The sequence below is a fragment of the Oncorhynchus mykiss genome, chromosome 6 (genome assembly GCF_013265735.2).
Source record: "Oncorhynchus mykiss isolate Arlee chromosome 6, USDA_OmykA_1.1, whole genome shotgun sequence".
Lineage (NCBI taxonomy): Eukaryota > Metazoa > Chordata > Actinopteri > Salmoniformes > Salmonidae > Oncorhynchus > Oncorhynchus mykiss.
Genome location: NC_048570.1, coordinates 49,014,922 through 49,039,865, shown reverse-complemented (window position 1 = coordinate 49,039,865; position 24,944 = coordinate 49,014,922). Strand labels below are relative to the sequence as shown.

General features: G+C 41.3%; 1 protein-coding gene across 2 annotated transcripts in view; it reads right to left on the bottom strand.

Moving 5' to 3' along the window:
• Positions 1–5,775: 5,775 nt before the first annotated feature.
• Positions 5,776–24,944, bottom strand: part of LOC110526072 (regulator of G-protein signaling 3) — an 85,099-nt gene continuing 65,930 nt past the window's right edge. For both annotated transcript variants that reach the window (XM_021606673.2, XM_021606674.2), the window contains 5 exons: positions 21,634–21,704; positions 17,710–17,808; positions 17,124–17,185; positions 15,085–15,251; positions 5,776–6,971 (listed from right to left, as the gene is read on the bottom strand). In XM_021606673.2, coding sequence (XP_021462348.2) covers positions 6,774–6,971; positions 15,085–15,251; positions 17,124–17,185; positions 17,710–17,808; positions 21,634–21,704 — 597 coding nt within the window. In that variant the 3' untranslated portion in view covers positions 5,776–6,773. The remainder of the gene's footprint in view (positions 6,972–15,084; positions 15,252–17,123; positions 17,186–17,709; positions 17,809–21,633; positions 21,705–24,944) is intronic.

The window sequence follows — 24,944 nt, the reverse complement described above, 5'->3', positions numbered from 1 at the left end:
GAGAGACAGAAATCTTGCTGGTTTGTAGGTGACCAAATACTTACTTTCCACCATAATTTGCAAATAAATTCATTAAAAATCCTACGATGGGATTTTCTGGATTTATTTTCTCATTTTGTCTGTCATAGTTGAAGTGTACCTATAATGAAAATTACAGACCTCATCTTTTTAAGTGGGAGAACTTGCACAATTGGTGGCTGACTAAATACCTTTTTGCCCCACTGTATCTGTATATTCTTAGAGTTGAAGTCGGGAGATAGTAACTCATTAAACAACTTTTCCCATGGTGCCCCAAATTACTAATGGGTTAGTTGTTACATTATTAATTTAATCAAGTAACAATTAAACAAAAATGTTATGCCACGTTATATTATTCCATTTTGTTGGACTTGAGCGATACTTCTCTGTCTAGCCTGGAAAAGTATCGCTCGAGTCCAACAAAATGGAATATTGCAGATTTAAATCGGTTCTTCAGATTGGAGCATAGATCAAAGCGGTGAAACACTACAAACTCAGTGTTTGTCAAACAAAACAAAACAAAAACTCATCTTGGTTCAGTCTACTCCACTGGACCCAGAGTTACAGTAGGAACATTGATACACTGCTTTGTTGCTGTATTGTTACTGTATTGTCTCCTGCTCGCTTCTCAAACATAGAAATCAACAAAAGTGTCCTGAATAAATAAAGCCGCAGCCAAGTCTGTAGTGTCCTCCAAATGGCATCCTATCCCTGTAGTGCACTACTTTTGACCAGGACCCATAGTGCACTTTATAGGGAATAGGGTGCCATTTGGGATGAACTCTAAGAGTCACTCAGTCAGCAAGGAATCATGAACAATAAATGTTGTAGAGATTTGAGATTTTACACCCCACTAGGTGCTATCTAGAACCTAAAAGGGTTATTTGGCTGTCCCCATAGGAGAACCCTTTGAAGAACTAGTTTTGGTTCCAGGTAAAAACCTTTTTGGTTCCAGGTAGAACCCTTTTCGGATCCATGTAGAACCCTTTCCACAGAAGGTTCTACATGGAACCAAAAAGGGTTTTCTTACCCGGACAGCTGAAGAACCCTTTTGGAACCCTTTTTTTCTAAGAGTGTAGTTTGCCCAAACCTATTCCCTCGAAGCGGGGAAAAACACCAGTTGAACAGGAAACTCTGTGTCCTGCACGTCCTGACTTTAACTTGTTTTCACATCAGACCAGAGTGTAGGGTGCAGGCAGAGAAATCAATATCTCAGGAAAATGGTTGGCTAGATGGATAGTGGTCTGGAGGACACCCAATCCTCAGTTTGTGTGCTGTCTGCAAATAATATTACTTGACCTTATGTCCTCAAGTTCAGGTAAATGTATATTAAAACCTCTCGTCTTTCCTAAACTTGTAGAAATACCTTCAAGTAATTGTTCAAGTGAATTGCAATTGCATATTGCTGGCCCTAAATTTGACCTGAAGCGGATATACAGTGAGCTCCAGAAGTATTGGGACAGTGACAGTGGCTCTCTCTTCCAGCACTTTGGATTTGAAATGATAAAATGTGTATTAAAGTAGTAAAAAGTTGAGTATTTGGTCGCATATTCATAGCACACAATGACTACATCAAGCTTGTGACTATACACATTTGTTGGATGCATTTGCTGTTAGTTTTGGTTGTATTTCAGATAATTTTGGTAAATGAGTGAGAAAGTTACATACATGATGCACATCTATCTAGTCTTTGTTATAGTCAGTAGGATTGTCACTGCCCTCTAGTGTTCTGTAGGTGACAGTCTCGTCCACCAGCTGGCCCTATATGCAGGTGCAGTAGAAATTATTAAGCCCTTTGTCCGGGCCCATAGGGCAGGATGCTAGCTCTTGTTTCTGAAGCATTTAGCAGCTTGATGTGCCCCCTGGACAGGACAGTAGTCTAATGCAGGGACTTACCCTCAATCCATCTCCTTAATGCCAAGCAGAGAGGCATCAGGACCCATCTTTAAAGTACACCTCGACCTGGCATCGAACCTTCTGATCTTAGTGAGGACACTAACCACAACTTCCAGTGTCCTTTGGGCTGTGGAATAGCTTGACAGTTTATGCAATTAAATGATACGAGGCCATGTTATACTTGATTTTAATGTATTTTGGTATTAATAAAAACAAGACTAGTCTGACATGAGTACTTTATTTTGACTAATGGTGGAGAACAAAAGTAACATTGTGGTCATACTGCATTGAAGTTAATGTTAACAATACATTAAGAAATACAGTAAAATGATCAGTATAACTCTTTGCATCCATTGAATAGGAACTGACAATTAAAATGATACAAGTTCAGAATCTACAGTCACTGCTCACTGTCTTTTACTGTTATAGCCCATAGAAACACATTGATAACAGATTCATAAATGGCAAAACAGCCCAAAAATAAATCAAAAGGAATACGTTTTTGAAATGTCTGTCCTATAGTTCGAGTCAATAGTCACGTAATAATAAGGAATTCCCCTCGACCACGCTCACAAATTGGGAAAAACTAATATTTCCATTGTACAAGAGCCAACTCTGTCGTTGATTTTGCAATGCTCCTACATAGGAAAATGGAGCCTGCGAGAAGAGCCCTGTGGCTTCAGGCTATTCAGCGTAGGAGTGTTTAGTACAGTCAGTTTGTAACTCCACCCACAACTTGTATCTGTATAGTCAGTTTGTTTGTGTTGTTGGTCTTGGCTAGCTTAATGTTCCGGTCGGTAGCTACCTAGCACACACACACGCTCGCTCGAATGGCTGCAAGCTTCGTCATGAAAAGGGGCATGAGGGAAGCCCTACAATATTACATCTTTCTAAGTAGTGAGAATGCTATGGAGCAGGCAATGCTGAAAAGTTATCTTTATACATGTTGTACTTTTCTTAAATGTAGTTTTGTAATTGACTAAAACAAGCAGACAACAACAAAACTGTGTTTTGAAAAAGGTCAAGTTTTTGCTGTGAGCCAATAGAGTAACCTAGGTTACCACAGTTTGTTTCCCCCACAGGCAGGCTGGGCCACGACGGTCCATCTAATACCGACTGGGTCTATATGTAGGAGATATAAGCAATTTTTATTTATTTATATACACATCTATACCCATATTTAGTCACTCTGTTTATGGCACTTTTCATACCCTATTCATGTTGTGCCATTTTCACAGGTTACCTTCCGATGACGCCCCTGAAGCTTGTGTGCGATGTACAGTAAAACGAGTGCTAAATGTTTATGAGAGTCTTATCTGTTGATGTTGGTGACTATTAGTTTGTAGCTCAAACGGTTCAGACTTCTGTGAGAAGACATCTTTGTAATTAGGACGTGGGTGTCAAAGTTCAGACGACATTGTCATGTTTGAGTCTAATCTTTGATGGGGTCGTATGAGTTGCCAGCTCAAAAGGCTTGAGTTTTAAATATGATTTTGTGACAATTTTCTTGTCTGGATCCTCTCATGTGTAGAAAAACACCACTTTCACAAACACTATATTATGAAATAGGCCAAGCTTTATATCAGTGGAAAGAGGGGATTGAGCTGCAGCCACGGAAAGAAACAGTAAATCTCTAGAACAAACACATTGGGAACTAATCAGTATTCAAAATTGGCACGCACATGTCAAATAACTATAGGCTAATTAAAATGCTCCATGTGTTAGATTGTACATAGTGAATACACCAAAATGCACTCTTATTAAGCAAAGCGTCTTTATACATTTGCAGCATAAGTAACAAACCAGTTATTCTATAACTTCAGTCTCTCTTTTTCATATGACCCATTTGTTTGGTTAACATGTTTGTTTTTTCTCCTTGAGGATAAATGTTTCTCCTTAGGGGTCTCTAAAAGTCAGATATGTGCTGTGGATGTCATGAGCTTAATTATTCATGACAAATTGCTTTTCCATGTTATTGCTGTTTGTTACTTGTATGTAGTATATGAGCCTCCCTAAAACAATTACTATTATATAAGATACTATAATACATAAACGTACAGGGTAATATACTATTTCTCCTTTATACAGTACCTTCAGAAAGTATTCACACCCCTTGACTCTTTCCACATTCTGTTGCGTTATAGCCTGAATTTAAAATAGATTAAATTGAGATACTTTTCGTTACTAGCCTACACATAATAGCCCATAATGTCAAATTTGTAATTAAGTTTTTAAAAAAATGTCGAGTCAAGTGTTCAACTCCTAAATAAATTCATGAGTAAAAGTTTGCTTAACAAGTCACATAAGTTGCATGGACTCTGTGTGCAATAATAGCGTTTAAAAACACTTTTTTTTATATAGCTTACAGTTTATTCACCATTAGTCAGCACCTCTACATTAAAATAATTTTCTCTGGGTGTGTGCCAGCAAATGCATTTTATTAGACAATAATAGCGTTTAACATGATTTTTTGAATGACTACCTCATCTGTGTACACAACACATACAATTATCTGTAAGGTACCTCAGTCGAGCAAGCAAAAAAAATAAGAAATTGAATATCCCTTTGAGCATGGTGAAGTTATTAGTTACACTTTGGATGGTGTATCAATACACCCAGTCACTACAAAGATACAGAGTCCTTCCTAACTTAGTTGCTAGAGAGGAAGGAAACCATTCAGGGATTTCACAATGGCGTCAATGGAGGAAACGGGTACAAATGTATCTATAGCCACAGTAAAACGAGTCCTATATCAACATAACCTGAAAGGCTGCTCAGCAAGGAAGAAGCCACTGCTCCAAAACCTCCAGAAAAAAAGAGCCAGACTACGGTTCGCAACTGCACATGGGGACAAAGAATGTACTTTTTGGAGAAATGTCCTCTGGTCTGATGAAACAAAAATAGAACTGTTTGGCCATGATGACCATCGTTATGTTTGGATGAAAAAGGGGGAGGCTTGCAAGCTGAAGAACACCATCCCAACCGTGAAGCACGGGGGTGGCAGCATCGTGCTGTGGAGGTGCGTTGCTGCAGGAGGGCCTGGTGCACTTCACAAAATAGATGGCATCATATGGAAGGGAAATTGTGTGGATATATTGAAGCAACATCTCAAGACATCAGTCAGGAAGTTAAAGCTTGGTGGCAAATGGGTCTTCCAAATGGACAATGCCCCCAAGCATACTTCCAAAGTTGTGGCAAAATGGCTTAAGGACAACAAAGTTAAGGTATTGGAGTGGCTATCACAAAGCCCTGACCTCAATCCTATCAAAAATGTGTGGGCAGAACTGAAAAATGAATGTGCGAGCAAGGAGGCCGACAAACCTGACTCAGTTACACCAGCTCTGTCAGGAGGAATGGGCCAAAATTCACCCAACTTATTGTGGGAAGCTTGTGGAAGGCTACCCAAAATGTTTGACCCAAGTTAAACAATTTAAAGGCAATGCTGCCAAATACTATTTGAGTGTATGTAAACTTCTGACCCACTGGGAATGTGATGAAAGAAATAAAAGCTGAAATAAATAATTCTCTCTACTATTATTGACATTTCACATTCTTAAAATAAAGTGGTGATCATAACTGATCTGAGACAGGGAATTTTTACTAGGATTAAATGTCAGGAATTGTGAAAAGAAAAACTTAGGTGTATGTAAACTTCTGACTTCAATTCTGTAGTTGTGGCTGCATCATGTTATGGGTATGCTTGTAATCGTTAAGGACTGGGGAGTTTGCGCTAAGCACAGGCAAAATTTCAGAGGACAACCTGGTTCAGTCTGCTTTCCATCAAACACTGGACGATGAATTCACCTTTCAGCAGGACAATAACCAAAAACACAAGGCAAAATATACACTGGAGTTGCTTAGCAAGAAGATTGTGAAAGTTCCTGAGTGGCTGAGTTACAGTTTTGACTTAAAATCTACTTAAATCTATGGCAAGACCTGAAAATGGTTGTCTAGCAATGATCAATAAACAATTTGACAGAGCTTGACTACTTTTGTAAAGAATGGCAAATGTTCCACAATCTAGGTGTAGAAAGCTCTTAGGCTTACCCAGAAAGGCTCACAGCTGTAATCGCTTCCAAAGGTGATTCTAACAGATATATTAGTGTTAAATTTTCCTTTTATATCTATATATATTTTTGTACATATGTTTGAGTATTGTGTAAATCGTTGATAAAAAAATTACAATGAAATACATTTTAATCTCAAATGAGGAAAGGTTGTGTGAATAGTTTCTGAAGGCACTGTACATAAAACATTCATATTGCACTTAGAATCTGGATGCTGATGGTGAAGGTTTTCTGTAAGCAGTGGCAACCACCTTGTATTGCAGAGCTTCCAATGCTGAAATATTAAAAGATCATATAGGATTGCTTGTATAATGTTTGGGGGGGGGGGGATTTCATTGCACCATGTTTGTTGATTGCACAACGGTTTGAATACACTGGAAGGCCTCTTGGCTATGTTGAACACCTCCTAGATATAGTGTATAGCATCTTCTTGTCTTTGGAATAGTGAAGTGTCAGAAATCTGCCTGTGTTACACACAGAAATAGAAGGCAGTGAAGGTTTGGGCTATGCCACAAACAGGAAGGCCCATGAGGATATGGAAGCTGTATTTGTTCAAAACATTTTTTAAATTAACTCGTCAGAAACCAATGACCACAGAACCAGGTTGGGAAAATGCCCATGGAGAATCAGATGAGGTAAGTATATAACACTGACAAAAATAGTACCAAACCATAATCTAAACCAATTTAGACAACGTGAATGTCACCTGGGCACAGCTCTCCAATGTCCACCCCTCTAATGAACACAAACCAGGGCTCCAAGTCATCCAATGTCCTCAATCTCTCTTCCAATTCAGGGCAGATCTGGCACCATGGCGTTGAACCTCTTTTGGTTGGTCAAGTCCCTGTAGAGGTCCGAGCGCAGGAAGCGAGGGTACGGGTCCTTCTCCATGAGGCCATAGATCCTGTTCTGGGCCAGGTCAAAGGTCATTGCCGAGGTGCTCTGCAAGTTCTCCTTCGTGACCTCTCGGGTGTAGGAGTCCAGATTCACCTGTTATTGGAAGGAGGCTCTTAAAAGGGATCTGCAGTAGCTACATACATTTATAAATGAATGATATGTATACATTGATATTTGTAGAATATAACAAATGCCTCATGGGCGGAGTTCAACTGTTGTACCCCATCAGAACCCAAAATATAAGCTTGTTTTACTCCGTAAGCAAAGTAATGTAAACAAACACTGTATAGCCTCAAAACATGGTTAAAACTATACTTTTGCATCCATAGTTCTGTCTATGCATTTGAGTGGTTAGATTTCTCCAGCCCCATCCCTCAGCTTTTTAGCAAAACCATGGCGGGAGAACACTATTGTTTCAACCGCTGATTGCCACTTTAAATATCACACCCTGCTAATGTTTCATATACTCCGGAGTGAGGTTTCCCCTAGGCACAACTCTCAGATCAGCTTCCCTTCCCCCAATCCTAACCTTAAAGTGAGTCCTTAATTGAAAGGAGGTCCCTAGGAGAGGGGGTGACTGACAATTTATTGTTCAAATGAAAGGCTGCCTGGATCTTTAATTTAAAGACCCTTGCTCCCTTCGGTCTTAACATAGACTTTGATCTGAAGCCATTCTAGAGATTGTGATTTTGCTATTGTAAATGTTTGTAGGCCTATGTAGCCAAATTGTATATATGATCGTATGCTATCCTTTCATGTTTGTGGTATGTTAATTTTACATCTGAGAATTAACCAATGATATCAGGCCACACCCACCAATGATTACAGACACCTGTGTGTGTCCTTTGACACTATATAAACTAGTCACCCCTCAGTGTTTGTTCTTGTACCCTGATGAAGACATCTTGTCTGTCGAAACGTTGGTTATTAAATTATTGCATCTGAGCTCCTAGAGTGTGCAGCTCTCCCTCTAATTTTTCAAGTGTTCTACTCCGCTAGCCAGCACCTCGCCTATAATATGTTTGCGTTTCTTTCGCCTCTAAGCCAAAAAGGGCTTCCATATCTTAACGTGCTGCTTGGAGAGCACTATGGTGTGTCCTCCATGGTAAGTCCTCTTGTGGTAAGACACTGGGTCCAGGAGTCCGGATTCCAGTCCCATCCTGCGTGGTAAATGCCATCCGAGCCAAATATCTATCGCCTTATGGGGTCTACACTGGTTTTCAGGAAGTGGAAGACTACAAGGACTTGTGAATAGTCGAAGTTACAGGTAGAGTGCATTCAAAAATGATTCAGATCCCTTGACTTTTTACACCTTTTGTTACAACCTTGTTCTAAAATTGCTTACATTTTTTAAATCAATCTACACACAATACACCGTGGTGACAAAGTAAAAAACTTTAGCAAATTTATTCAAAATAAAAAAACTGAAATATCACAATTACTTAAGTATTCAGCCCCTTTACTCAGAACTTTGTTGAAGCACCTTTGGTTGCACAACTACTTCCATGTCTCTCCAGAGATGTTCGATCGGATTCAAGTCCAGTCTGGCTGGGCCACTCCCGAAGCAACTCCTACGTTGTCTTGGCTGAGGTCCTGAGTGCTCTGGAGCAGGTTTTCATCAAGGATCTCTCTATACTTTCCTCCGTTCAACTTTCCCTCGATCCTGACTTGTCTCCCAGTCCCTGCTGCTGAAAAACATCCCCACAGCATGATGCTGCCACCACCATGCTTCACCGTAGGGATGGTGCCAGTTTTCTTCCAGACGTGATGCTTGGCATTCAGGCCAAAGAGTTCAATCTTGGTTTCATCAGACCAGAGAATGTTGTTTCTCATGGTCTGAGAGTCCTTTAGGTGCATTTAAAAAAACTCCAAGCGGGCTGTCATGTCCCTTTTACTGAGGAGTAGCTTCCGTCTTGTCACTCTGCCATAAAAGCCTAATTGCTGGAGTGCTGCAGATATTGTTGTCCTTCTGGAAAGTTCTCACATCTCGATAGAGGAACTCTGGAGCTCTGTCAGAGTGACCATCGGATTCTTGGTCACCTACCTGAGAAAGGCCTTTCTCCCCCGATTGCTCAGTTTGCCTGGTCGGCCAGCTCTAGGAAGTGTCTTGGGGGTTCCAAACTTCCTCTATTTAAGAATGATGGAGGCCACTGTGTTCTTGGGGACCTTCAATTCTGCAGAAATGTTTTGGTACCCTTCCCCAGATCTGTGCCTTGACATAATCCTTTCTCTGAGCTCTACAAACAATTTCTTCAACCACATGGCTTGGTTTTTGCTCTGACATGCACTGCCAACTGTGGGACTCTATATAGACAGGTGGGTGCCTTTCCAAATCATGTCCAATCGATTGAATTGACCACAGGTGGACTCAAATCAAGTTGTAGAAAGGATCTCAAGGATGATCAATGGTAACAGGATGCAACTGAGCTCGATTTCGAGTCTGATAGCAAAAGGTCTGAATACCTGTTTTTCATTTTTAATACATTCGCAAAAAAAATCTGTCATTTTGGGATATTGTGTGTTGATTGAGTATTAAAAAAAATATATAATTTTTTTGAATAAGGCTGTAATGTAACAAAATGTGGTGTGCGTGTCAGGTTAGGTACTGTGACTGCAAAAATAAATAAACACACCAGGTGGATCTTGGGCCAAGTCATTCCACGCAATCAATCAAAAGTATTTATAACAGCCTTACGACAGCATTAAGGGCTATACAGAAACCCAGCCTAAAACCCCAAACAGCAAGCAATGCATATGTAGATGGACGGTGGCTAGGAAAAACTCCATACAAAGGCAGGAACCTAGGAAGAAACCTCGAGAGGAACAAGGCTCTGAGGGGTTGCCAGTCCTCTTCTGGCTGTGCCAGGTGGAGATAAGAGTACATTGACATTTATGCCAGGTTGTTCTAAAACGATTTTCAAACATTTATAGATGACCAGGATGGTCACATAATAATTACAGCGGTTGTAGATGGTGCAACAGGTCAGTACCTCAGGAGTAAATGTCACTTGGCTATACAGTTGCCTGACATGTTGTCATGCTAATACGCCATGGCTAGGCAACACATCAGGAAAAGGTGTGAAAATATACAGTTGACAACATCAACTCACATGGGTGCCAGAGGAGCTTGCTGTTGCTTGGTTCTTTTGAGGCCAGAATCGGCGAGTGAGTTGGGGTCATTGACCTCTCAGTTATTTGTGACACAATGGTAGTCTGTTATGTATATACAATTGTAAACGTGAAAGGAATTGACAGTTGGTATAGTATGGGTTATATGCCAAATTATTATTCTTGTGTATTGACAAAGCAAAACTTCCATCCTAACAAGTATAATGTGATACCATGTTTGTAATATCTAATGAATGTTTGTTTTTTATGGCCATGGGGCTAAAAGTAATTATATTGTTAGGATACTCATGGCCTCTATCGACAGGGGAGGTGGAGGTTACGAATACACAATAGACCAGACTACATGCAACCAAACAGGCCTACCTGGGGCCATGTAGTTCACACATTGCAAAACTGTCACACCCGTCTTTGTGCTTGTCTCCCCTCATTATCCCCTGTGTAAAACCTGTGTTCTCTGTTTGTCTATTGCCAGTTCGTTTTGTTCGTCAAGCTTACCACTTGCTCCTGTCTTTTTCCTAGTTCTTGTTTCCCGGTTTTGACCATTCTGCCCCCCCATCCTGTACCTTTCTGGATTACTGACCTCTGCCTGCCCTTCTTGACCTGTCGTTTTTTGCCTGCCCCCTGTTCGAGTAATAAACGTTTGTTACTTTGACACTGTCTGCATCTAGGTCTTCCCTAAAACATGATCTATACAGTTGTTAAAAGCATGAAATGTTAAATGAAAATAAACCATGGCTTGCACAACACACATCAGACATGGGAGATTCTGATTATGAAATAAGCGAGTAGACAAGTAATTAAAATGCAACAACCTTACATTTTAATCTGTCTATTCTGCAGTGTTAGGTGACACAATTACTGTCTCATCTCTTCAAACCCCTTGTCATAAAGACAGGCCACACATGCTAACCGGTAGAGCGCCCAGGCCATATCTACATTATATGGTGCAATGGTTACAACACAATAAGATCAACTCAAACTGCAATGATTAGATTACCTACCACCAGATGCTCGCTTTGACACTTTTCTCATAAGCGCCTCTGTATTTTGGCACGGTACCATATCCAGTCGATGGGAATACAAATCAAATGTTATTTGTCAAATGTGCCGAATACAACAATGCAGAATAGAGAAGGAACCGTTGTCTGAGTTTTTTTTTTTTTCGTAGTTAATCTCTTTCGTAGTTAATGAAGTGCAAGGCTATTACACACACTTAGATTGGCTGTAGGAGTGTTTACATCGAATTTACAGTTTTTTTTCATTGCTACGAGCCATCTACGAAACATTTTGTGTCTTCCTAGATTTCTTGCAGCCAGGGACCGAACTCCACCTTGCTCTTGATACCATCTTCGGATTTTCACTTTTCAGAAATAACTTCAGGCTAACTGGTATTAACTTTTGCGGCAGCTCCTTCTCCCCATAAAACTAACACGGAAACTAAACCGGCTGCGCGCGTGCGCACATTTATTTGTCCCCCCACACCAAGCGCGATCACGACACGCATGTTAAAATATAAAAAAACTCTGAACCAATTACATTAATTTGGGGACAGGTCAAAAAGCATTAAACATTTATGCCAATTTAGCTAGCTAGTTTGCAATTGCTAGCTAATTTGCCCTATTTAGCTAGCTTGCTGTTGCTAGCTAATTTGTCCTGGGATATAAACATTGAGTTGTTATTTTACCTGAAATGCACAAGGTCCTCTACTCCAACATTTAATCCACACATAAAAACGGTCAACCGAATCGTTTCTAGTCATCTCTCCTCCCAGGCTTTTTCTTTGGACTCTATATTGCGATTGGCAACTTTCATAAATTAGGTACATTATCGCCATCGACCTCGTTCATCTTTCAGTCACCCACGTGGGTATAACCAATGAGGAAATGGCATGTGGGTACCTGCTTCTATAAACCAATGAGGAGATGAGAGGCAGGACTTGCAGCATGATCTGCGTCACAAATAGAACTGACTTCTATTTTAGCCCTTGGCAACGCAGATGTTCGTTGGCGCGCGTGAGCAGTGGTGGGTGCAATAATTGAATAATTATTATATATTTTTTAATTGCTGTCTAGTCACCCTGTAAGAGTTTGCCTCATGAGAGTGCACTTGCGCAGTTGTTAGCCACATCTGCTGTTTGCAGTCAGCCTAAAATAATATGAAATAATAGGTGGAAAAGTACACATTTTCTGAATCAAAACCGATAGGTGTATATATACAGTACCAGTTAAAAGTTTAAACACACCTACTCATTCAAGGGTTTTTCTATATTTTTACTATTTTCTACATTGTAGGATAATAGTTAAGACAAACTATGAAGTAACACATATGGAATCATGTAGTAACCAAAAAAGTTATGAAATAATTTTTTTTTTATTAGAGATTCTTCATTGTAGCCATCCTTTGCCTTGATGACAGCTTTGCAAACTCTTGGCATTCTCTCAACCAGCTTCATGAGGAATGATTTTCCAACAGTCTTGAAGTAGTTCCCACATAATGCTGAGCACTTGTTGGCTGCTTTTCCTTCACACTGTGGTCCAACTCATCCCAAACTATCTCATTTGGGTTGAGGTCAGGTGATTGTGGAGGCCAGGTCATCTGATGCAGCACCATCACTCTCCTTCCTGGTCAAATAGCCCTTACACAGCCTAGAGGTGTGTTTTGGGTCCTTGTCCCACTAAGCACAAACCAGATGGAATGGCGTATTGCGGCAGAATGCCGTGCTGGTTAAGTGTGCCTTGAATTCTAAATAAATCACATGGTGTTGGGGTGCTTTGCTGGTGACAATATCACACCACCTCCTTGCTTCACGGCGGGAACCCCACATGCAGAGATAATTCGTTCACCTACTCTACATCTCGCGAAGACACGACGATTGGAACCAAAAATCTCAAATTTGGACTCATCAGACCAAAGGACAGATTTCCACCGGTCTAATGTCCATTTCTCGTGTTTCTTGGCCCAAGCAAGTCTATTCTTCTTATTGGTGTCCTTCAGTAGTAGTTTCTTTGCATCATTTCGACCATGAAGGCCTGATTCACGCAGTCCCTTCCACAGTTTATGTTGATGTGTCTTACTTGAACTCAAAATATTTATTTGGGCTGCAATCTGAGGTGCAGGTAACTCTCATGAATGTATCCTCTGCAGCAGAGGTAACTCTGGGTCTTCCTTTCCTGTGGGGGTCCTCATGAGAGCCAGTTTCATCATAGTTACGTAACAACCCTATTCTAAAATTGATTAAATAAATATTTTTCCTTCTCGATCTACACACAATACCCCACAATTACAAAGCAAAAACAGGTTTTAGAAATGTTTGCAAATTTATTAAAAAAAATACACACATACCTTATTTACCTAAGCATTCAGACCCTTTGCTATGAGACTTGAAATTTAGCTCCGGTACATCCTGCTTCCATTGATCATCCATGAGATGTATCTACAACTTGATTCGACTCCACCTGTAGCAAATTCAATTGATTGGACATGATTTGGAAGGGAGGTGACCAAGAACCAGATGGTCACTCTGACAGAGCTCCAGAGTTCCTCTGTGGCGATGGGAGAATCTTCCAGAAAGATTGGACCTGGACCATGCCCTAGGACTACCTGACATGATGACTCCTTGCTGTCCCCAGTCCACCTGACCATGCTGCTGCTCCAGTTTCAACTGTTCTGCCTTATTATTATTCGACCAGGCTGGTCATTTATGAACATTTGAACATCTTGGCCATGTTCTGTTATAATCTCCACCCGGCACAGCCAGAAGAGGATTGGCCATCCCACATAGCCTGGTTCCTCTCTAGGTTTCTTCCTAGGTTTTGGCCTTTCTATGGAGTTATTCCTAGCCACCGTGCTTCTACACCTGCATTGCTTGCTGTTTGGGGTTGTAGTCTGGGTTTCTGTACAGCACTTTGAGATATCAGCTGACGTACGAAGGGCTATATAAATAAATTTGATTTGATGACCATCTCTGCAGCACTTCACCAATCAGGCCTTTATTGTAGAATAGCCAGACAGAAGCCACTCCTCAGTAAAAGGCACATGACAGCCTGCTTGGAGTTTGCCAGAAGGCAACTAAAGACTCTGACCATGGAGAAACAAGATTCTCTGGTCTGATGAAACCAAGATTGGCGTTTATGTCAAGCGTCACGTCTGAAGGAAACATGGCACCATACCTATGGTGAAGCGTGGTGGCAGCATCATGCTGTGGGGATGTTTTTCAGCGTCAGGGACTAGGAGACTAGTCAGAATCGAGGGAAAGATGAACCAGGCAAAGTATAGAGAGATCCTTGATGAAAACCTGCTCCAGAGGACTCAGGACCTCAGACTTGGGCGAAGGTTAACCTTCCAACAGGAAACGACCCTAAGCACACAGCTTAGACAACGCAGGAGTAGCTTCGGGACAAGTCTCAATGCCCTTGAGTGGCCCAGCCAGAGCCCAGACTTGAACCCAATCGAACATCTCTGGAGAGACCTAAAAATAGCTGTGCAGCAATGCTCCCGAACCAACCTAAAAAAACTGAGAATCTGCAGAGAACAATGGAGTCCCAAGCTTGTAGCAGTCAAGAAGACTCGAGGCTGTAATCGCTGCCAAAGGTGCTTCAACAATGTACTGATTAAAGGGTCTGAATACTTATGTAAATGTGATGTTTCAGCTATTTATTTTTAAGAACTTTAAAATTGAAAAAAAATTGAAAAAACGGTTTTTGCTTTGTCATTATGGGGTAAAATGTGTAGGGAAAAAAAACAATTTAATCAATTTTAGAGTAAGGCTGTAACATAACAAAACGTGGAAAAAAAATCATGGGGTCTGAATACTCCGAATATATATATATATATATATATATATATATATATATATATATATATATATAAATAATCACTGGACAAACTGACCCAAGATCAGCACCTAGGGGCAACTTCACCCTACTCCATTTTGTATCTCTAAATGGTATAAATAAGAACAATACATCTTATCTGTAACACACTTTCTCACAAAAACGCACTGCTCAAATAGTAGCAGCATCACTAAATTATTACTCTAAAGATGAACCATGGTGTGTGTACTGTGTATTGGCTTTACCTCTTTACAGGACTGTATGGACATGTATTCTGAGAAGATTTGTTTTGCTCTGGAGGCCATTTTGAACTGGGATTTGATTTTCCTGTACTTCTCACAGGCCAACCAGAAGTCCAAGTTCTCCTCACTGAACTCTGTCTGCAGGAACCTTTGGAAGACTGCCACTCCATCTGTCCAAGACAATATATCATAATATTTAATACAAAAACACTATATAATGTGTTATTAAATAGTATGTATCAACATACAGGACCACAATGGAAATAAGTCTGTTGACTGTGTTCTTATGCTTGCTGTATTCACATTGCAATTGTATATTTTAAAAAATGGTCACATTCATTCATTCACAGTCATTTTGAGACCAAGGTATTTTTTGTATGGCTCCCTTGGAAAATATACATGGCCTAAACAAAAGTCTAAACAAAAGTTAAAGGTGATGTATTTTTGCATTATCATTTCAGAAAATGTCCATAACGTATCTGGCACTAATAGTGGGATGATAGTGTTTCACAGTATTACTTACAGTTTTGTAATCAAATCAAATTTGATTGGTCACATACACATGGTTAGCAGGTATTATTGCGAGTGCAGTGAAATGCTTATGCTTCTAGATCCGACAGTGCAGCAGTATCGAACAGGTAATATCTAACAATTCCACAACAAAACCTAATACACACAATCTAGTAAAGGAAATGGGATAATAAAATATAAAATATATGGATGAGCAGTGACAGAGCGGCTAAGATGCCATAGATAGTGTTGGATACAGTATATGCATATGACATAAGTAATGTGAGATATGTAAACATTCTTAAAGTGGCATTATTAAAGTGACTAGTGTTCCATTTATTAAAGTGGCCAATGATATCAAGTCTGTTGGTAGGCAGCCGCCTCTGTGCTAGTGATGGCTGTTTAACAATCTGATGGCCTTGAAATAGAAGCTGTTTTTCAATCTCTCTGTCCCAGCTTTGATGTACCTCGCCTTCTGGATGGAAGTGGGGTGAACAGGCAGTGGCTCGGTTGGTGGTTGTTGTTCTTGAAGATCTTTTTTGGGTGTTGTAGGTGTCCTGGAGGGCAGGTAGTTTGCTCCCGGCGAAGTGTTGTGCAGACCGCACCACCCTCTGGAGAGCCCTGCGGTTGTGGGCGGTACAGTTACAGTACCAGGCAGTGATACGGCATGATAGGATGCTCTCGATTGTGCACCTGTAAAGGTTAGTCAGGGTTTTCTGGGACAAGCCACATTTTTTCACCCTCCTGAGGTTGAAGAGGCGCTGTTGCACCTTCTTCACCACACTGTGTGCGTGGACCATTTCAGTTTGTCGGTGATGGGAACTTAAAACTTTCCACCTTCTCCACTGCTGTCCTGTCGATGTGGATACAGTGGTGCTCCCTTTGCTGTTCCCTGAAGTCCACAATAATCTATTTTGTTTTGCTGACATTGAATAAGAGGTTATTTTCCTGACACCACACTCTGAGGGCCCTCACCTCCTCCCTGCAGGCTGTCTCGTCGTTGTTGGTAATCAAGCCTACCACTGTTGTGTCGTCTGCAAACTTGATCATTGGCTGAGATATTCATCTATTGAGGACAGGCATCTGTTGCCAAAATGGGAAAGCGGTTCTGACACTGTGGCTGTGTTATCTAGTGGAAATCTCTCATTTTCTGCTTGCTAAAATTCTACACTTCGCTCAATTTCAATTTTTGTGAGAAAACAAGCACTGAATAGTGTAGGGAATCATTGCACCATCTAAATCGCTAGGAACCAGGAAATGACAGAGCTATTGCCACCAGATAGCACAGCCACAAAGTCAGAACATATTTCCCTTTGTGACAACAGATGCCGCTCCGGCGGGAGAAATCAACAGGAAAATATCACAGCCAACCACAACACTGGCGGGGAAGTAATACTGTGAAATACTATCATTCCACTATTAGCGGCAAATACATTATGGACATTTTCTGAAATTACAATAAAAATACTATGTGTAGCACCTTATAAATAAAAAATAAAGACATTAGGATCTTAGTGCGTTGAAAAACGTACATTTGTGAGCCAGCAGCGTATCAAAGCATTCCCCCCACTTCAGGGCCTCCTCTGGCGAGGGCCTAAAAATGACAGCACAGAAAGACAAAGGACGAATACATCACGTTTCGTATTATTGTGTGTGAGCTTTTCAAAGAAAAACCCTTCTCTCACACTGTGCCTCTGGTACTGTAAGTGTTTATCATTATAATCTGACTATGATTAAATGTATTTCCTACTGTGAGCAGCACGGAGTTGAGGTGATTGAGGAAAACGGTGACAGTAACTGTTCTCTCATTGCAAAAATATGACATGCTGATCACAAACTGAACGACAGGTGTTGGTTTGTTATTGTAATGCTTTTCAAATGACTAGTGTATGAAGTCAGTTTGAGTTACAGTATCCTCTTCTGAGGTCTTGGGATGCACCAGTGGATGGAGTGTGCTTTACAGTGGAGGGTGAAGTGTCCCCTAGACGATGATCTTGGGTCAGTTATGCATTTTCACCACTAATGGTTAAGGACAGGATTGGACGAGGGGAAGCTGGTCCTAGATCTGTAACTAGGGGAAACTCATATCCGGAGTGTTCTTTACAAGGAGGCTCTTACTTGACTGACTTCAGGACTTTCTCCAGCCCGTTTGTTGGGTTGCTGCCATGGAAATCGTTCTTCCTCAAGAAAGTCAAGCGATTTTTCATGTCTTTGGCCCTGTGGAAAACATATTTTAATTATGAGTATAACCCATGGAGTCGAGCTAGCTAGGAGATTCTACGATGCTGCTAAATAACCAGTTTGAAGAAAATGAAAAAGGTTTGGATGAAACAACAACATTCTAGGTAAATCAAAAAGAAGATAAATCAGATTTTTTTTTTTATTAAAAAGCAAATGTCTCTAGTCTCCACAGTTCTTGCTCCAAAATGAGGAGAGATCATTTTGGGAATGAAAATGAGAGTAGTTATATCATGATATAAATATTTGGTAATGATTGTGATTGAGTCTGCATCTGCTGAAGAACAGAGAAGAAACCAGAGGAGGAGATCAAATAGGATAGCACCCACAATTCGTCATGTCAGCCAATCTCCCTGTGTTGCAGCTGTCCATTTCAATATGAAAAGATGGGGGGGAAAGTTGTGACACATACTTTGGTGAATTTGCAAAGCATGCAAGACAAGAGATACTGTTTACCGAGACATATGCACACCACAGTACTTTCTGCCTGCCCCCTCTGTCTATCGTGCTGGCAGCATAGTATTAGTGGAAACCAAGACAGTTTTCGGGGCAGGCCTGAGACGATTTTAGCTAACCCTTTCCTAATTCTCCATACCTGCCACGTTAAAACTGCTGCGTAAATTCTCCTAACCTGCTACGAAAAGTCCCTTTTGCTAGTCAGACCTGCCCTGAGAACAGTCTTGGTTTCCACTAATGCAATACAGCTTCGCACTAGCTTGCCTGCTCTTTCTCTTTGCTAATGATGCGAGTGTGTGTTCAATCTTCGCTCTGTCCATACACTTTTTGGCCATGACATGGATTACCCCAGAGGACACTGCTACTCCAGCTGCTATCTCGTCATCTGACTATGTGTGCTCTAATAATCTGAGAGCATCTGGTCATCACAGTGGTGGCACAGGGCTCCTCATTTTTTCCTTAGTGAAGATTTTATCTTTATTCCTTCTATCTCCTCATTTGAATTCCATGCAGTCACTGTCACATAACTACAACACTTGGGTGAGCATCCACACTGTTTATCATTCTACAGTAGGCCTACATCTGTCAATCAACTGGTGGCCCAAATCAAATTATCGCATGGCTAGGCTATCGGGTAGCCTATTGGAATATAATCAAATAACAGGGTTTTTGCAACCATCAATGGCACTAGATTAAATTATTGCCAGCTGATGTCTCGTTTAAACCATCAATACGCTCTAAATTCACCCCCACAGTTGATCACAATTGCAACCATTATTGGTTACCTCATTATCGCTCTCTAAAAGATGATGTCGGTGTTGCCATTGAATCAATTTAGCCCTTTTTGATCAGACTAAGGGCCGTACAATAGAAAAAAAGATTTCCTTGTTTACCATGCCAAATCTACTGTGGCAATTTATCCAACACTTTGTATGAATGGAAACTAATGTTTATGTGGCCTGTATATATTATTTTATATTTTTCCTATTTATCTTATCCAAAAGTGTCTGGTATAGTAATTTCTTATCAAGATTGTGGGTCAAATATCCCGGACTGTCCATATTTGAAACGTGTAACTTAATCAAGTAAATCGGGGGAGATTGAGTTATTTGTGCCAGATGGGTGATGGCTGGAATCAAACCCACACGAACACAGTAGGACTATATGTGCACACTGAAGACAGAATATTACTTGACAGAAAGCCCTGATCCCAATGACTCGACTTCCCCTGCATGGAGAGGAGAACTGCTCATTTTCAGAGATTCACAAGGCTCATTTGAATTTCCTGATACAGCAGGAAGATTCTCTGCGACAAAAGTGATCAAGTTAAGATCCCACATCTGTACCTTCTCTTCCTCTGTGTCCGCTGACAAGGCCACTTTCTATCACTCTACATTTTAAGCTTCTGCCTCCAACCATGTGAAAATCTTCTCCACTTTATCCTCCCTCCTTATTCCTCCACCGCCTCCCTCCTCCCTCTCTGTGGACGACTTTGTTAACCACTTTGAAAAAAAGGTTGACGACATCCACTCGTCATTCACTCATAAACTGGTCCCACTCAGACAGAACTACCTTATGGCTTGACCTCTTTCTCCAGATGAAATCCTTTGACTAGTGATGTCCACCGGCCCAACAACCTGCCCACTTTGACCCCATCCCCTCCTCCCATCTCCAGACCATCTCTGGAGACTTTCTCCCATTCCTCATCAACTCATCCCTGACCACTGGCTGCGTCCTCTGACTTCAAGAGGGCCAGATTCACTCCCCTCCTCAGGAAACGAACACTCAACACCGCTGGTGTCAAACTACAGACCTTCTTTCCTTTCCAAAACACATGAGTGTGTAGTCTCTGACCAACTCTATCGTTATCTCTCTCAGAATCATCTTCTTGACCCTACCCAGTCAAGGCGACTCACTAAACTGAGATCGCTTTCGTCTGTGTCACAGTGGTGCTCCGCTCTGCTAAAGCTGACTCTCTCTCCTCTGTTCTCATCCTCCTAAATCTATCCGCTGCTTTCGACACCGTGAACCATCAGATCCTCTTTTCCACCCTCTCAGGGTTGGGTGTCTTAGGCCCTGCACAATCCTACCAGGCAGGTCACTCCTACTAGGTGGCGTGGAGAGGATCTGTGTCTGCACCACGTGCTCTCACTACTGGAGTCCCTCGGGGCAAGGGTTCTAGGCCCTTTTCTCTTTTATCTCAAGTCACTCGGCACAGTCAAAACGTCACATGGTCTCTCCTGTCACCAGCCCTCTCATTATCTCAGCCAATCATGGCTAGCGGGAAGGTTAGCACCGACTTTGCTGATAAATACTTTGTTGAGGGAAAATGTGCTTAGTACGATTGTGATGTGTTGTCTTACCTAACTATCTTAAAATGAATGTACTAATTTGAAGTTGCTCTGGATAAGACTAAAATGTAAAATGTTGTGTGTAGAATATCCTAGCCTATTCATTGATCATAGGCCCTGCTTTACTGAAGTTGTGAGACATTGCAAGCCAAGACACAGCATTCCATTGCAAGATACATCTTTTGATTGCAGATAGATAGGCCTAGTGCACGGTTCTTACTCTGTCTGCCTGGTGGCCGACCCTCCCATCTCTCTCCGTCCCTCGCTAACTCGCTAGGAAAGTTGCGAGTGTTTGTGTTCTTGGAAGTATGGCAACTATTCAGTCTCTTCTGTTCCAGAAATACTGAATCTTAGGAGTCGATTCCGGCTATCTTGACACTAAAAACGGAAGTCGGCGCCGGGAGTCAATCTCCACCACTACATCATCGTCATTAACAGTTGGAAAATTGCAGAAAATGGCAAGCAAGAGCAGCAAAATCCTGCATGGCAATACTCTGAGAACGAAAGGCAAACTTGGCGAGGGGGAATTGAGGTACAGTAATGGTAGTACTGGTGCAATGTGTAACCATCTGAAAGGGACGCACCGTGACCGAAATTTTATGAAATGTTCTTATAATTTGAATGAAAAACCAACAAAAAATATGCTGTTTAAACATATAAAAATATTTTTGTCCTGATGGATCCTGGTCAAAAGAAGGGAATAGGGTTCCATTTGGGATGCAACCAGTGGCATATATAAAAGTAACACAGTCGGCCACATTGGCTTTAGCTACAGCAGCAGCTAAGAGAACATGAGGTAGCTACTTCTCCGTAGTGACTCGTAAATGTCCTACTGGTAAAATTGTTAGACAATCATGTGTCATAGTGTCGTATCTGGGTATATTTGATATGTCCTAGGGACAAAACTCATAGGGACATCATTCATTTTAGTTCTTCTATTATGCTGTCAAGACCGCTAGAGATTTTTTTCCAATGTCCACATTTTTTCAGGACTTACAGGTTCATGGATTTCTTCTTTTTCGTGCAGCCATGTTTAAACTCACAGTTACAGTCAGATTCACTGCATATCTTGGAGGAAAGAAAGAAACACAAAGAGAGAGAGTTAGAACATGAGAATGGCAGAGAAAAATAAGGAAGAGAGCAAGTACAGTACCAGTCAAAAGTTTGGACACACCTCATTCCAGGGTTTCTTCTTTATTTGTACTATGTACTATTGTAGAATAATAGTGAAGACAACAAAACTATGAAATAACACATGGAATCATGTAGTATACAAAAGTGTTAAACAAATCAAAATATATTTCATATTTGAGATTCTTCAATGTAGCCAGCCACCCTTTGCCTTGATGACAGCTTTGCACACTCTTGGCATTATCTCAACACATATACATCTTTAAAAATATATATTTTCCTTCATCATTTTCCACTAACCATACCACACTTCCCCTAATTCAAGTAAACTAATGAACAGCAACACTTAGGCCTCTACTTTCAGCTTATATATATTTTACGGACACAATCTATTTTACCGTGGCTGTATTTTGTTTTTAGTCCTCTATCCTCCACATCTCCCATCTATTTTTGGTGTCCATCCAGTTTGATTTCTATTTGCCATATATTTTTAACTGTGCTGTTTCACAAAAGTTCTGTGAACTGTTCAAAAGTTTGGGGTCACTTAGACATTTCCTTGTTTTTGAAAGAAAAGCACTTTTTTTGTCCATTAAATGTGCAAGTAGAGATACTGGGGTGCAAAGGAGCAAGATAAATAAATAAATAAATAAATAAATACAATATGGGGATGAGGTAGGTAGATAGATGGGCTGTTTACAGATGGGCTATGTGCAGTGATCTGTGAGCTGCTCTGATAGCTGGTGCTTAAAGCTAGTGAGGGAGATATGAGTCTCCAGCTTCAGTGATTTTTGCTGTTTGTTCCAGTCATTGGCAGCAGAGAACTGGAAGGAAAGGTGACCAAAGGAGGAATTGGCTTTGTGGGTGACCAGTGAGAAATACCTGCTGGAGCGCGTGCTATGAGTGGGTGCTGCTATGGTGACCAGTGAGCTGAGATAAGGCGGGGCTTTATAACCTGTAGCCAGTGGGTTTGGCAACAAGTATGAAGCGAGGGCCAACCAACGAGAGCGTACAGGTCGCAGTGGTGGGTAGTGGTGGGGACTCCATCCAATTTGTTGAGTAGAGTGTTGGAGGCTATTTTATAGATGACATCGCCGAAGTCGAGGATCGGTAGGATGGTCAGTTTAACGAGGGTATGTTTGGCGGCATGAGTGAAGGATGCTTTGTTACGATATAGGAAACCGATTCTAGATTTAATTTTGGATTGGAGATGCTTAATGTGAGTTTGAAAGGAGAGTTTACAGTCTAACCAGACACCTTGAAGCTTGTCTGGAGGTTAGTTAACACAGTGTCCAAAGAGGGGCCAGAAGTATACAGAATGGTTGTCACGCTTGTCTTAGTAGGAAGGATCGGAGGACCAATGCGCAGCGTGGTACGTGTTCATGATGATCTTTAATAAACTCAGAACACTAAAACAAAAATAACAAAGAGAATGACACGAAACATCTCCGTCAGGTGCAAAACACACTAAACAGAAAGTATAAATCACCCACAACTCAAAGGTGAAACCAGGCTACCTAAGTATGGTTCTCAATCAGGGACAGCTGCCTCTGATTGAGAACCATACCAGGCCAAACACAGAAATCCCAAATTATAGAAAAAAGAACAGACTGCCCACCCCAACTCATGCCCTGACCATACTAAAACAAAGACAAAACAAAGGAACTAAGGTCAGAACGTGACAATGGTGTCGTCTGCGTAGAGGTGGATCAGAGAATCATCAGCAGCAAGAGCCACATCATTGATGTATACAGAGAAGAGAGTCAGCCCGAGAATTGAACCCTGTGGCACCCCCGTAGACTGCCAGAGGTCCGGACAACAGGCCATCCGATTTGACACACTGAACTCTATCTGAGAAGAAGTAGTTGCTATACCAGGAGAGGCGATCATTTGAGAAACCAAGGCTGCCGAGTCTGCCAATAAGAGTGTGGTGATTGACAGAGTCGAAAGCCTTGGCCAGGTCAATGAATACTGGTGGTTATTTTTTTTAAATTTTTTTTTAACCTTTATTTAACCAGGCAAGTCAGTTAAGAACAAATTCTTATTTTCAATGACGGCCTGGGAACAGTGGGTTAACTGCCTGTTCAGGGGCAGAACGACAGATTTGTACCTTGTCAGCTCGGGGGTTTGAACTCGCAACCTTCCGGTTACTAGTCCAACGCTCTAACCACTAGGCTACCCTGCCGCCCCAATACTGGTGGTTATGATGTCGTTTAGGACCTTGAGTGTGGCTGAGATGCACCCATGACCAGCTCTGAAACCGGATTGCATAGCGGAGAAGGTACGGTGAGATTCAAAATGGTCAGTAATCTGTTTGTTAACTTGGCTTTCGAAGACCTTAGAAAGACAGGGTAGGATAGATATAGGTCTGTAGCAGTTTGGGTCTAGAGTGTCACCCCCTTTGAAGAGGGGGATGATCGCGGCAGCTTTCCAATCTTTGGGAATCTCAGACGATACGAAAGAGGTTGAACAGGCTAGTGATAGGGGTTGCAACAATTTGGCTCTTTCAGAACATCAGCTCTCTGGATTTGGGTGAAAGAGAAATGGTGGGGGCTTTGGAGGGTTGCTGTGGATGGTGCCGGGCTTTTGACCGGGGTAGGGGTAGCCAGGTGTGATGCATGGCCAGCCGTAGAGAAATACTTATTGAAATGTTAAATTATAGTGGATTTATCAGTGGTAACAATGTTTCCTAGCCTCAGAGCAGTGGGCAGCTGGGAGGAGGTGCTCTTATTCTCCATAGACTTTACAGTGTCCCAGAACCTTTTTGAGTTTGTACTACAGGATGCAAATTTCTGTTTGAAAAAGCTAGCCTTAGCTTTCCTAACTGCCTGTGTATATTTGTCCCTAACTTCCCTGAAAAGTTGCATATCACGGGGGCTATTCGATGCTAATGCAGAACACCACAGGATGTTTTTGTGCTGGTCAAGAGCAGACAGGTCTGGAGTGAACCAAGGACTATATCTATTCCTATTTCTACATTTTTGGAATGGGGCATGCTTATTTAAGATGGTGAGGAAGGCACTTTAAAGAATAACCAGGCATCATCTATTGACGGGATGAGGTCAATGTCTTTCCATGATAAACTGCTTGACATGTTTAATGAACATTTTGCTGGGCATGTATTTGATAATGATCTCCTTCCTAACATCTCAAATGAGGCTGTGAATAAAACTGTCACAT